Source organism: Anomaloglossus baeobatrachus, chromosome 1 (genome assembly GCF_048569485.1).
Source record: "Anomaloglossus baeobatrachus isolate aAnoBae1 chromosome 1, aAnoBae1.hap1, whole genome shotgun sequence".
NCBI classification, from domain to species: domain Eukaryota; kingdom Metazoa; phylum Chordata; class Amphibia; order Anura; family Aromobatidae; genus Anomaloglossus; species Anomaloglossus baeobatrachus.
The window spans coordinates 943,742,558-943,758,178 of NC_134353.1; the positions used below are offsets into that span (position 1 = coordinate 943,742,558).

General features: G+C 44.4%; 1 protein-coding gene across 4 annotated transcripts in view; it reads right to left on the minus strand.

Moving 5' to 3' along the window:
• Positions 1 to 15,621, minus strand: part of DAB2 (DAB adaptor protein 2) — a 119,492-nt gene that overhangs the window by 14,923 nt on the left and 88,948 nt on the right. For all 4 annotated transcript variants that reach the window (XM_075328771.1, XM_075328753.1, XM_075328762.1 and 1 more), the window contains 3 exons: positions 13,783 to 13,954; positions 9,469 to 10,107; positions 3,860 to 3,972 (listed from right to left, as the gene is read on the minus strand). In XM_075328771.1, the coding sequence (XP_075184886.1) occupies positions 3,860 to 3,972; positions 9,469 to 10,107; positions 13,783 to 13,954 (924 nt within the window). The remainder of the gene's footprint in view (positions 1 to 3,859; positions 3,973 to 9,468; positions 10,108 to 13,782; positions 13,955 to 15,621) is intronic.

Sequence of the window (15,621 nt, forward strand, 5' to 3'; positions counted from 1 at the left end):
TTTTGAGGCTTGTGCACATGGAGTCTTTTTGCAGAGTTTTCAAAGCTGAAACTGAGCAGATCCTCCAAGTTTCTGAGGAGGATAATAGAGACGCTTCCAATCCAAAACCTCATAAAAAAAACCTCCCAAAGCCTTTAGGCTATGTACGCACTAGAAAATGACTTTTTCTTAAGGAAAAACCGGACCCTGTGAAAGAATCCCGCACATGCGGTAAAAAAAACGCACCAAAACCGCAATGAAATCTGCATGCGGTTTTGCAGCGTTTTGGTGGGGATTTGGTGAGGAATTTGTACGGTTTTGCCGCAGGTTGGTCCCTGCGGGTTTTTACCAATAACTAATGGCAAAACCGCAGGGACCTGCAGAAAAGGAGTGACATGCACATTAATTCCGCGAGTAAATCCGCAGGGACAAAAAAAAGCAGTGTGCGCACAACTTTTTTTTAATCCCCAAAGATTTTGCTGGAGGACTGCAGAAATGTTATAAACATTTTCTGCAGCATTTCTGCAGCGAAATCCGCGGCAATTCCGCGGGTAAATCCGCAGCGTGCGCACATGGCCTTAAAGTGTTTTTTTAAATGAATTTTTAGGGTGTTTTTGGTAGGAGAAGCACGACAAAAAACAACCTCTTCTTGCACATAACCTAACAAACAGTGCAAGGCACCGGAGTCTAGAATGGGTCGGATACATCCAGGCTCGGATATCTTGCAGAGTGCGATCACCTGTGTGTACAGAATATGTACTTTACCCTTGCACGGTCTACAAACAAGCTGTGCAATCGCAGACAGAGGTACCGCACTGTCCATCATCTGTGGTGTAGAAAGCTTAATACACTACCAGCAATGTAGGTGAGATGTAGTACATCTCGTTTGCACATTGCACGTATTCTCTTATTTATTATTGTATTCTTATGGCAATTACATTTAAATAACGCTGTAAAAGATCTTAAGAACTTGTCACGTGCCCTGCATCCTGCCTGGATCAGGGTTTCACCCTGTTGGCTTCTTCAGGGGACTCTATTTCACATGGGAACTTAAACAAGATATTCCTCTATCCTCTTGTTCCTCACATGGTCTAGCTGATTTGGAGAAACAAAGTATAGCAGAATAGATTCTCCACAAGCACAAAAAAGCTGTTTTGGTTTCGCTTTTATCTATCTATATATATATATATATATATATATATATCTTGACATCGATCCCTCCTTCACCTCCCACATACAATCTGGTGCCCGCTCCTGCCGCTTGCACCTCAAGAACATCTCTAGAATCCGCCCCTTTCTCACAATGGAAACTACAAAACCCCTCACCGTGGCCCTGATCCACTCTCGCCTTGACTACTGTAACTCTCTATTAATTGGTCTCCCCCTAACTAGACTCTCCCCTCTACAGTCCATCCTTAATGCAGCAGCCAGGGTCACCTATCTGGCTAACCGCTACTCGGATGCCTCTGCTCTGTGCCAGTCATTGCACTGGCTGCCCATATATCACAGGATCCAATTCACACTGCTTGTTCTCACCCACAAAGCTCTCCACAGTGCGGCACCCCCTACATCTCCATCCTCCTCTCTGTCTATCATCCACAAAGCTCTCCACAGTGCGGCACCCCCCTACATCTCCACCCTCATCTCTGTCTATCACCACAAAGCTCTCCACAGTGCAGCACCCCCTACATCTCCACCCTCCTCTCTGTCACTACAAAGCTCTCCACAGTGCGGCACCCCCCTACATCTCCACCCTCCTCTCTGTCACTACAAAGCTCTCCACAGTGCGGCACCCCCTACATCCCCACCCTCCTCTCTGTCTATCACCACAAAGCTCTCCACAGTGCGGCACCCCCTACATCTCCACCCTCCTCTCTATCACCACAAAGCTCTCCACAGTGCGGCACCCCCTACATCTCCACCCTCCTCTCTATCACCACAAAGCTCTCCACAGTGCGGCACCCCCTACATCTCCACCCTCATCTCTGTCTATCAGCACAAAGCTCTCCACAGTGAAGCACCCCCTACATCTCCACCCTCCTCTCTATCACCCTACCCGTTCTCTCCAGAGTGCTGAACCCCCCTACATCTCCACCTTCATCTCTATCACCCCACCCGTTCTCTCCACAGTGCTGCACCCCCCTACCTCTCCACCCTCATCTCTGTCTCACCCTACCCTTTCTCTCCACAGTGCTGCACCCCCCTATCTCTCCACCCTCATCTCTGTCTATCACCCTACCCATTCTCTCCACAGTGCTGCACCCCCTACATCTCCTCCCTCATCTCTGTCTATCACCCCACCTGTTCTCTCCACAGTGCTGAACCCCCCTACATCTCCTCCCTCATCTCTGTCTATCACCCTACCCGTTCTCTCCACAGTGCTGCACCCCCCTACATCTCCTCCCTCATCTCTGTCTATCACCCCACCTGTTCTCTCCACAGTGCTGAACCCCCCTACCTCTCCTCCCTCATCTCTGTCTATCACCCTACCCATTCTCTCCACAGTGCTGCACCCTCCTACCTCTCCAGCCTCACCTCTGTCTATCACCCTACCTGTTCTCCCCACAGTGCTGCACCCCCCTACCTCTCCACCCTCATCTCTGTCCATCACCCTGCCCATTCTCTCCACAGTGTGGCACCTCCCTACCTCTCCATTCTCATCTCTGTCTATCACCCTACCTGTTCTCTTCACAGTGCTGCACCCCCCTACCTCTCCAGTCTCATCTGTCTATCACTCTACCTGTTCTCTCCACAGTGCTGCACCCCCCTATATCTCGAGCCTCATCTCTGTCTATCACCCTACCCATTCTCTCCACAGTGCTGCACCCCACTACCTATCCACCCTCATCTCTGTCTATCACCTACCCATTCTCTCCACAGTGCTGCACCCTCCTACCTCTCCACCCTCACCTCTGTCTATCACCCTACCTGTTCTCTCCACAGTGCTGCATCCCCCTACCTCTCCACCCTCATCTGTCTATCACCCTACCTGTTCTCTCCACAGTGCTGCACTCCCCTACCTCTCCACCCTCATCTCTGTACATCACACTGCCCATTCTCTCCACAGTGCTGCACCCCCTACCTCTCCACCCTCATCTCTGTCTATCACCCTACCTGTTCTCGACCCAAGAACTGAGCACAATGGAAGTCACTGGGAAACTTGAGCATCTTTTATTATGCTCGGCACTAGAGTAGAGCCCATCTGAGCGTCCAACCTTCTCGTTTTCAGTACTGAGCACCCGAATATGGTAGTGCACACTCATCACTATTGTTGGTATTTTTTTTAATTTTCTTACAGATGCTTGGGTTGTGTAATCAGAAAGAAAGACAATTGTGGCCTTTTCATTTTTTGAACTGCAGTGCAAACCTTCATGCCCCAGAAGAAGCCAACATGGCGAAACCCTGGATTGGGAAAAATACATATCGTTTTAACATCATGCTATTTTTTATGTATTTTTGTAAGCATAATAAAATACTCTGCTGCTATAGTTACTCTCTTCTGGCTGCTTTTACTGATCTAGAGACAGGAATTGTGAATTCATTTTGCATCAACGTCTATAGCTTATCCTGTGCAGCGGGAGAGGAGCTGATTAGAAAAGCCTGACAGGATGCCAATATTAAATATCTATTCCAGGTGGAAGAAAACCCTCCGACGTGCACGGTTCATCGGTCCGTAAGGTAATTTAAGTGGATGGTGTTCACGCTTAATCAATGCTGAGCCTTTTGGATTTTACTATTGATATTGATTTATCTTTGACGGACAGGTTATCCCATAGCAGATCACTGAGGATCCCAGCACAGGGGAAAAAAAGTGGACAACCCCTTTAAGGAGGCCAGCAGAGGCTGATTTTGTAGCGGTAGAACAATGAAAGTCACTTACTGGGTTTTGCAGAGAAGCGCCAAATGAGGCCGATCCAAATGGGGCTTCAAACAGCCCATCTGTAACCTTGGATATTGGCAGCGAATGCACTCGCGGGGCCGGATTTGGTGGCTCTAATAAGCAAGAACATTTAGCGATAAAATAATATCAATCATACAGAAAGGAAGGAGAACAGAAATCACTACATATACGGAAGTCAATAAGCAATGGCATGTGCAGAATACAGACTGTGTGCAAGGAGTTATTTGCAGAATACAGGCTGTGTGTAAGGCAGCATCTGCAGAATACAGGCTGTGTGTAAGGCAGCATGTGCAGAATACAGGATGTCTATAAGGCAGCATCTGCAGAATACAGGATGTCTATAAGGCAGCATCTGTAGAATACAGTCTGTGTACAAGGCAACATCTGCAGAATACAGGCTGTGTGCAAGGCAGTATGTGCAGAATACAGGCTGTATGTAAGGCAGCATCTGCAGAATACAGGCTGTGTAAGGCAACATCTGCAGAATACAGGCTGTGTGCAAGGCAGTATGTGCAGAATACAGGCTGTATGTAAGGAAGCATCTGCAGAATAGAGGCTGTATCCAAAGCAGTATGTTCAGAATTCAGGCTGTTTGCAAGACAGCATCTGCAGAATACAGGCTGTATACACAACATCATGTGCAGAATACAGGCTGTGTACAAGGCAGCATCTGTAGAATACAGGCTGTGTGTAAGGCATCATCTCCAGAATATAGGCTGTGTATAATGAAGCATCTGCAGAATACAGGCTCTATGTAAAGAAGCATGTGCAGAATACAGGCTGTGTATAAGGAAGCATCTGCAGAATACAGGCTATGTACAAAGCAGCATCTGCAGAATACAGTCTCTGTGTAAGGCAGCATCTGCAAAATACAGGCTGGTTGCAAGGCAGCATCTGCAGAATACAGGCTACATTTATAGCAGAAACAGCAATGTACAGGTTATAAGTGTATGATAGCAGCACAAAATCCAGTAGTATCGGTAGTTTGCACTGTCTATGGCAACATCAGCAGAATACGGTGTACACATATAGTAGCAGAATACAGAACATGTGTAAAGCAGAATGCAGGCTGCATATAGAGCATCCAGCTTAGAATGTTTGACATCAGCAGAATACAGGCTGTGTGTTCAGCAACATCAGAAATATAACGTTTTTGTGTATAAAAGCATCAGCAGAAAGCAGACAAAAAAATATATTGTAATATCAAAAAGCAGGCTGTGCATAAAGCAGTCTCAGCAGAATACAGGCTGTCTGTTCACCAGTTTCAACAGAAAACAGGTTGGGAGTATAGCAGCAGAGTACAAGCTGAGTGTATGGCGGCATCAGCGAAAACATGTACATATGGCAACATAAGCAGAACACAGAATACACGGGTACAGGATGACACTTCAGGAGAAAATAGGTTACATATAAAGTAGCAAAACTGCAGATTACACATACAGCGGGTGAAATAACTACTGAACACGTCAACGATTTTCTAAGCAAATATATTTCTATAGGTGCTATTGACATGAAATTGTCACCAGATGTCGGTAACAACCCATCCAATCCACACGGGCAAAGAAATCAATGCATAGATGTCCATAAATTAAGCTATGTGTAATAATGAGAAATGACACAGGAAAAAAGTATTGAACACATGAAGAAAGAGAGGTGCAAAAAGTCTTGGAAAGCGCTGACACCAGCTGAAATCTATCAGAAATCAGAAATGAATCCTGCCACTTAGTGAAAAATAATAGCAGTTGGTTCATCTGATATAAAAAGGTGTCTCATTACCAAGGTGTCACACAAGAAACATCACATGATGAGTAAAATCAGTGAGCCGTTTCAAGACCTTTTTGTTGCAAATGGCACATGATGGCATTGGTTACAGAAAAGTTTCTAAACTACTGATGGCTCCAGTGAACGCTGTTGGGGTCATAATCTAAAAGTGGAAAGAACATAAATTTACCATAAACTGGCCATGACCAGGTGCTCCCGGCAATACTCCAGACAGAGAAGTGAAAAGAATTATTAGAAGAGTTGTCTAGTGGCCAAGGACACCCGTGGAGAGCTACAGAAACACTTGGAGTCAGCAGGTACAATTGTTTCACAGAAAACAATAAGTAATGCACTCCCCCTCCATGGCCTGTATGCACGCTCCTGTATGCACGCTCCGGTATACGTGCTCCTGTATGCGCGCTACTGTATGCATGCTCCTGTATGCATGCTCCTGTATGCACGCTCCTGTATGCACGCTCCTGTATGCACGCTCCTGTATGCACGCTTCTGTATACGCGCTCCTGTATGCACGCTCCTGTATGCATCCTCATGTATGCACGCTCCTGTATGCACGCTCCTGTATGCATGCTCATCACGCAATACTCCAATACTGAACAAAAAGTAGGTTCAAGAACATTTAAAGTTTCCTCAACAACATTTAGACAAGTCTGTGAAATACTAGGAGAATATGGTCTGGTCAGAGGAGACCAAAACTGAACTCTTTGGAGGCCATAATACACAATGTTTGGAGGCCAAAAAGGCAAAACACCAACAGTGAAGTGTGGAAGTGGGAACATCATGGTGTGGGGCTGTTTTTCAGCAGACAGCACTGGCAAACTTCATATACATATGAAGGAAGGATGAATGGACAAATGCACTGAGACATTCCTGATAAAAATCTGCTGCATCTACCAGGATGATGAAGATGAAACGAGGGAGAACATTTCAGCAGACAATGATCCCAAACACACAGCCAAGGAAAGAAAGAAATCTGCTAGAATGGCCGAGCCGATCACCAGAGCTGAATCCAATAGAAAATGTCTGGAAGGAACTAAAGCTCAGAGCTCATAGAAGGAGCCGGGATCTGCAGGATGTGAGGAGTGTGTGTGGAAGAATGGGCCAAAATCCACCTGAGCAATGCAGGCGACTAGTGTCTCCATACAGGAGGTGTCTGAAGGCTTCATCATCAACAAAGACTTTTCTATGAAGTGTTAAATACATTTCAGTAACGTGTTCAATACTATTTCCCTGTGACAATTCTCCTTATTACACATAACTTAATTTATGGACATTTGTGGTTTGAATTATTTGCTTGTGTAGATTGGATGAGTTGTTACTGACATCTCTACTGCTGAGCTGTGATAGAAAGCTTTAAAACATTGAAAAAATACTCTATACAGTAATGTGTTGTACAACTGCAGCACTGAAGAAGGTGAGAGTAGTAGTCTGTGACTTAGGCCAGAGTCACACTTGCGAGAGACTCGCGCGAGTCTTGTATCACATTACTCGGCATGGCCGCACACTCTCCTGACAGGAGCGGGTCGGCTGTATGTATTTCTATGCAGCTGAGACACTCCTGTCCGGAGAGTGTGCGGCCATGCCGGGTGGTGCGCTGCAAGACTCGCGCTAGTCTCTCGCAAGTGTGACTCCGGCCTAAAGCTGGAGTCACACTTGCGAGAGACTCGCACGAGTCTCACATCGCATCACACTCTCCAGACAGGAGCGGGTCAGCTGCATGTATGTCTATGCAGCTGAGATGCTGCTGTCAGGAGAGCTGTAGGCTATGTTGGGTGATGTGATGCAAGACTTGCACGAGTCTCTCACAAGTGTGACTCCGGCGTAATACAGAGATTCAGTTAAAGAGTTAGGCCGGAGTCACACTTGCGAGTGCCTCACGTGTAACTCGCGCGAGTCTCTCATTGAATCACCAGGCACGGCCGCACATTCTCCGGACAGGAGCGGGTTGGTTGCATGTATTTCTATGCAGCTGAGATGCTCCTGTCCGGAGAGTGTATGGCCGTGCCGGGTGATTCAATGAGAGACTTGCACGAGATACAAGCGAGGCACTCGCAAGTGTGACTCCGGCCTTAGAGAGTTAGCAGAGGTGTCAGCAGCAGCGCCAGACTTTTTTGATTAATCATTGATATAGTGAAGCTGGCGTCTGTCTTGCTACATTTCAATTAGATATTTTTGGTTCTTCATACTTAATGCACTAGAAAGCAACAGCAAGACAGCACCATATTTTCTACAGAACAAAAAGGTTCTGCATTTCTCATGCAATCCGTTTTGTTAAAGGGGAAATAATTGTTGTTTTTTTTAATACCATAGAAAATTCAGCAAAATCCAGACATCTGTGACTGCCTCCATCACAAAGTGCGAATTTTGTTTTGGGCACATCTATTGTAATAGTTTAATTTGATTACCATATACGTCTCACCTATACTGTTGTGGCTTGCTGTTGCATTTTGCTTTTTGTACATGTACCTCCCTACCACGCATTTTTTATGTACTTTTTGTAAAACAAAATGTACGGTAAGTCTTAAAAAATATTTAGACATTTAATTGTGCATGTTTGTTTTTCACATCTGCTTTATCGGTCTAATTTGACAACTCCACGCAGTACCAATACTGCGGTCAGTTGCAACATTTTGTCTCCTGTACGTATATCTAGCATTTCTTGTTATGTCATTTTTGGCAAAGGTTGAATAATTGGGGTTGTGAAAAATTAATTATAGAGTATATATAGTTTATAGTAAAAGAACAAGCGGCAATAGCAAAGGATGGGCAGTGTAAAAGAAAAAATAAACCAAACTGAGGCTAATAAGGTGGGAGCCACCAACAGTTGTATAATCACCAAAAACACCACTGCCACCAGCTGTCCACGCAGCAGTGTTGCCAAATGCATGCTGTATTTGTCCTCTTTTGTCTAGGGTAAGCATAATAATGGTGAGGTAGTAGAGGTTGTTATGGAATACATGCCACATCACTCGTCTCAGTCACAGAAGGATGATGTTACCTCTGTCAGTGACATCAGGTTGAGAAAGTATTCTGCACAGAACAATCTGCCTTACAAATATTGCCAAATGCAGGCCGCAATTGGCCTCCTTTGTGTAGGGTAAGCGTATTAATGGTGAGGTAGTAGAGGTTATTATGGAATACATGCCACATCACTCATCTCAGTCACAGCAGGATGATGTTACCTCTGTCAACGACATCATCAGGTTGAGAAAGTATTGTGCACAGAACAATCTGCCTTACAAATATTGCCAAATTCATGCCACAATTTGCCTCCTTTGTGTAGGGCAAGCATATTAATGGTGAGGTAGTAGAGGTTGTTATGGAATACATGCCACATCACTCGTCTCAGTCACAGCAGGATGACATTACCTCTGTCAGCGACATCATCAGGTTGAGTAAGTATTCTACACAGAACAGTCTGTCTGACAAATGACTGAGATGGGCAATTTTTGAACAGTTTCTTAATTTAAAAAAACGTGAGAAGTCTGGTGAGGTCACTTTGACATTACTCTGGTTGTGTTTGTATTAAAGGGGTTAAAAAGGGTTGAATAACATCCTAGGAGAAGTCAGAGTGCTATTCAAGACAGGGATCTTGGAGGCCTTGTGTTTACCTGCAAAGAAAATTATCTGCTATTCAAATTTTTGGGAAAAAATTGTCAAATATGGAGAATTTGAAATGCAAGAGATTTGATCATCTCTTGTAATTGAAGCTAGATACTAGCTAAGGAAACTCGTACTGACACACTGAGCTGCAAGTAAAGTGTAAAGTTCTAAAGTGTCGAAAGCCTAAAAACAAAATATCAAGTTACCATTCATTTTAGAAGACAATTGACCAATGTCAAAGTCATCGTGGTCTGCAGTTTCTTGGGGAATTCCAACTTTACTGTTAAAATAATTGGAAAAAGCTCCAGAGGTGCTTATAGAGTTATTCTGCTGTTCCCCGCGCCTCGCCGGCACGGCAGGTGGCTTGGCCAACTGATAGTCTTTGAACATATCTTTTACATTCTTCTTTTCTTTCTCTCCTAATGGATCCAGAGCAGTAAAAGCATCACTCTCCTTCTTTGGTGATTCCTTCATCGGTGCCGGTCTTGGCGGTAGTTGTGGAGGAGTGGGTAAACTGGGACCTGATTGGATTGATCCCGGGGTTGAGTTGAGTAAAGTTGGCGGTCTAGCTGGAAACATGTTTATTTGGAAGGGGTTGGTTGTCTGTTGGTTCCACGTTGGTACTGGCTGGTTCCACAATGTGGAATTTTGTACGGGTGGAGGAACTACAAACGGAGGCGGCTGGCTCCAGGACACCATCCCTGATGGAGCCGAGAAAACATTTGATTGATTGTAACCATTTTGTGCCGCCAGAGTGGGGTTGGGAATTGTAGCTGGTGGTTGGCCATAAATTAAAGGCTGCGGACTCCACTGCTGAGTCTGAGGTGCATTCATGGACAGAGACCCTGAGAGAGAGAGAGAGAGAAAAAAAACTAATTAAAACCTTTTTTCAATTACCCTCATGGGCAGCCTACTTTGCTCTGCCATCCAAGAGCGTCTCTCACTTGGGAGGATCGCCATCTTTCCATTACAATGACATCTCATTTGTGACGTTAAACCACTAGGTATCACTAGATGCAACTAGAGGCGGGGAAGTCAAACAAGCCAGAGGTCAGGAACCAGGAGGTCACGTATGAAACATAAGGAGAAAGTGGAGCCGAAGTTAGGATATGAGCCAGAGGTCAGAAGCCAGGAAGTCACATAGGGTACACAGGGGGAAAGCCAAGCCAAGGTAAGGGTATAATCCAGAGGTCAGAAGCCAAGACGTCACGTAAGGTACATAGGGAAAAAGCCGAGCGAAGGTAAGGGTTTGAGCCGGAGGTCAGAAGCCAAGAAGTCACATAAGGTACACAGGGAAAAAGTCAAGCCAAGGTAAGTGTATGAGCCAGAGGTCAGAAGCCAAGAAGTCACGTTAGGTACATAGGGAGAAAGCCGAGCGAAGGTAAGGGTTTGAGCCGGAGGTCAGAAGCCAAGAAGTCACATAAGGTACACAGGGAAAAAGTCAAGCCAAGGTAAGTGTATGAGCCAGAGGTCAGAAGCCAAGAAGTCACGTTAGGTACATAGGGAGAAAGCCGAGCGAAGGTAAGGGTTTGAGCTGGAGGTCAGAAGCCAAGAAGTCACATAAGGTACACAGGGAAAAAGTCAAGCCAAGGTAAGTGTATGAGCCAAAGGTCAGAAGCCAAGAAGTCACGTAAGGTACATATGGAGAAAGTGGTGCCAAGGTCAGTGTACGAGCCAGAGGTCGGAAGCCAGGGGGGTAGTGTCAGAGTCAGGGGCACGGGCAGAGAAGGGTAACAGAGGTCCGTGATAGAGAGATAAGATCAGAGCAGAGCACATACATGAGCCACATCATTCACTGCAGAACAGGAACTATGACTGGCGGTGTTCCGGGCGAGATTGCTCCCTAAGGAAGCAAAGCAATCACCCGGAATGAGGCGCCTGAGAACAGGCCCCTCCCAACACCTGCGCAGTACCTGAGGCCCGAAAACATCCCATTCACCAGAAACAATTCAAAACAGAGCATCGACTCTGCTGGAGAGCAGAGCACCGAGGATTAGAACCATGACACCATCCATTTAAACAAGAAAGGTGTAATACCTCACTTCACCTGTGGAGGCACTGCAGGGAAATTCAACAGTTGTTTGTGAATTCGATCACAGTTGATCACTGGGTGGAGCAACTAAAATCCCGTGACAAAATTATTTTAAAGGGTCTCTTTCTAGAATTTTTTCTTTCTAGATTTCTATTGGTATATTAGGGCTCAATATGTTAAAAAAATAAGATGGCAACTTCCTGAAGCTTTTTTTTTTAAAAAGTTAGATGATTTGATCTGTATACTTGATGGCAGCATAAAGGGACTACTGGTAGGTTAATGGGAAGTCGGGATCCACCGATGCTCTGTGGCAAAATGTTGTTGTCCAACAAACTACTTAATTCTTGGCGTAAAGGGAAATATTTTCCGTAGATGCCTGTAGGGAATACTGATGGGAATTTCATTATTAGTCAGAGGCTATGAATGCTCATTTCACATTGTGAAGTTAACCCATGCTTAAAGGGAACCCCTCATGTTGTAGAACAGAGTCACATATAGATTTGGGGGAAATGTTTTTTGGCTTAAGAGTCCAGTGGGAGGTGCTAATGTTTGACAGCTCCCTGTACGAATGTACATACAGATCCAGCTGTCAATCACTGAAGAGGATCACCCAGTGGACTATTAAGTCCAGAAAGATCAGGAAGTCTTGAAAACGACAGTCAGTGCTCCTTCGTTAAGACCTTTGAAGAGTGATGTCAGCTCCATAGTGTTGTGACTGTAAAAGTTGACAGACAGTCCTGTGGTGTTCAGCTACACACACTGCTACCTGACGTTCTATTCTTCTTTATGTGGTGTAAATGGTATCCTATGTATCTTCTCTGTTTGGGGTTAATCCCTCTCCTTTTAGGACCCTGCAGATATCCTCACCTTTCAGCTGTTAAGAATCATCACTTCCCATTGTGTTCTTAAATACCCACATTTCCCTTTGGTGTTTGCTGGTGATAGAGTTATATTCCTATAGGCCTTGGATGCAAGCAGGTGGCTTGTATTCATCTGAAGAAACATTGTTATTTATTGCTGTATATCTCCTAAAGTCATCCTGGAGATAAGTTGTTGGTATACTTTCCCCTGTGTGTGTTTCTTGTGTGTTCTTTAAAACTTAGTGGGGTTGGCTAAAAGCTTATCCCATTCATTCCCTACCTAAGGCTCAATTTAAGGTCAGCTAGGGCCTGGTGTCCTGCTTGCCGCATAGGTACGGAACCTATCTAGGGTGGTCAGGGGAGCCAGGGGCCAGAGGAAGGTTTGGTCATGGATCTAGACACAGGGTTTCCAATCCCTGTGGCCATATGTGTGGTACTTCCCCATACCTAGCGTGACATTGACCTCACATAACCCTGACAGCCAATCATGTGATGAAATGGCACTGGGATATTGTGTCTGTGGGGTCAAGAGAGGATTGGCTACTGGGGTGAGTTAATGGGCTGTCATGGTTAGTGGTCAAGTTATGTCCCTGTGGGTCACTCCCTGGCTAATTAGAACAGTGGAACATGTAGGCAACTGGGGGAAAACTTTGAACACAACAAAGACGTTTTCCAAAAACGAATCCTGGAAGACCCCTCTAATACCAAAACGAATCCTGGAAGATCCCTCTAATACCAAAACGAATCCTGGAAGACCCCTCTAATACCAAAATGAATCCTGGAAGATCCCTCTAATACCAAAACGAATCCTGGAAGACCCCTCTAATACCAAAACGAATCCTGGAAGACCCCTCTAATACCAAAACGAATCCTGGAAGACCCCTCTAATACCAAAACGAATCCTGGAAGACCCCTCTAATACCAAAACGAATCCTGGAAGATCCCTCTAATACCAAAACGAATCCTGGAAGACCCCTCTAATACCAAAACGAATCCTGGAAGACCCCTCTAATACCAAAACGAATCCTGGAAGACCCCTCTAATACCAAAACGAATCCTGGAAGACCCCTCTAATACCAAAACGAATCCTGGAAGATCCCTCTAATACCAAAACGAATCCTGGAAGACCCCTCTAATACCAAAACAAATCCTGGAAGATCCCTCTAATACCAAAACGAATCATGGAAGATCCCTCTAATACCGAAACGAATCCTGGAAGACAACTCTAATACCTAAACGAATCCTGGAAGACCCCTCTAATACCAAAACGAATCCTGGAAGATCCCTCTAATACCAAAACGAATCCTGGAAGACAACTCTAATACCTAAACGAATCCTGGAAGACCCCTCTAATACCAAAACGGTAAACGTTCGGCACACTAGGAAAAAGAAAAAAAAAATCCATGGATACTAGAATGTTTTTCCAAAAAAAGCCATAGACGCAAGGTCCACAAGAAGACCACTTCAAAGGTCCTATCATAATAACCAGATCCAGCTACGACATGGACCACCAGGTTAAGTAGACAACCAGGTCAACTGGATTGCATAAGGTTTTTTCCAGGTTCTCTCATAGTTGACCTAACAACCAAAACAGAGGATATTTGAGCCCCAAACGCCCCCCCACTCACCAGGACCGCCAATGGCTGGAACAGTGGACAGACCGGTTTTATTGAACAGATCCAGAGGATTGGGCTGTACTGCACTCGGTGGGGGTGGTATCGCTACCGATGAGGCTGCTTCAGGATTTGTCCCAGAATTTGAAGAAAAAATGTCCGACCCAAATATGTCATCAGAAGTTGGCTATAAAAGAAAAATATTATATAAGTGAGTATATGGCTCAGCTAAGCTACAATACCAGGCACCGCCACTACAAAATGTTGGTTAGGAGAGAGACCCCCCATTGATCTTAAGCTAGATACCAAAATGGCCTCCAACCAATATCCATATTTACGAACCAAGAGTTTACTCCTAATCCAATATTTTTGCATTCTGCAATAATCAGTGATACAAGGAGTAAAATACGGTACTTACCCTGCTACTGGGACATGGCGGCACAAAGCAAGAGATGGAAGATATGTTAGTACCAAACGATTCATAAAGAAAAATACAAATATTAGGCCAGGGTTGGATTTTCAAAATGTTGATGAAAATTAAGTAATAATAATTAAAACCCCTATCCTGTTTTTTGTCCCCTTCCTTGTATATATCCCCCCTTCCAGGGCCCCTCCTGGCATATATATACGTATCCATGTCCCCATCCTGGTTTTTGTCCCCTTCCTTGTACATTAAACTCCTCGCGGCACGGCGATCACCGGAGCGGTCAGATTTAACGGGTGATTATTGGTTCTTTTAGAACATTCCCTGCTTTTGTCTAACTTTTAAAAAAAAACGTTAAAAAAAAAATCTTTGATCCGATCTTTTGTGTGCACCCATGCACATGAATAGGCGAAGATCTATGAGCTACCAGACATTTGAATCAACGACGGTAGAATATCCAAAGATAAGCAAATACTTTATTCATAATCAATTATACAAAAAACACCACCCTGCTGAAATATCCTATAAAAAAAGACCCTACACCCATAAAAACAAGCCAGTGTCACTCTAATCAGGATATGATGGCAGCATATATAGTTGTACATATCATAGAAAAATATCATTAGCACAAAAGGTTATATACAGGGACCATAAAGGAGGTATATGAATGAAACAGACATTTGAATACATATGCAAGCACACATAGGATGTACTCGTAAAGACCTTAATACAATAAGAAAGGGCTACCCAGAAGAGTTGTCATAGTACACAGTAGTATGAAGGCCCCGGAGTACTAACCAATCAGTACTATAATACATGTGCCGACAAAAGAGACCAGACTGCCCAGTGCCCCGACGCGCGTTTCGCTCACAGCTTCATCAGGAGCCTGTCTTTGTTCCCTGCATATAATCTTTAGTACTAATGATATTTTTTATGATTTGTATATATCTGGGTCCATTGGGAGAGGAAGAAAGGAAGAATGTAAAAGATATGTTCAAAGACTATCAGTTGGCCAAGCCACCTGCCGTTCCAGCGAGGAGCGGGGAAGAGCAGAATAACTTTAAAACCTTTTTCCAATTATTTGAACAGTAAAGTTGGATGTCCCCAAGAAAGTGCGGACCACGATGACTTTGACTTCTAAAATGAATGCTAACTTGATATTTTGTGTTTAGGCTTTCTACACATTAGAACTTTACCCTTTCCTTGCAGCTCAGTGTCGGTATAAGTTTCCTAACTAGCATCTAGCTATAATTGATTATGAATAAAATATTTGCATATTTTTGGATATTCTACTGTTGATTCAACTGTCTGGCAGTCCATAGGTCTTCTTTTAATTTTTGGTTTGGGGACTTCAGAATATATAATGTTGATTTACATTATTGGGTACTATAATTGGGTGAGTCTGATCCTGCATGCTGTGATAGGGTACA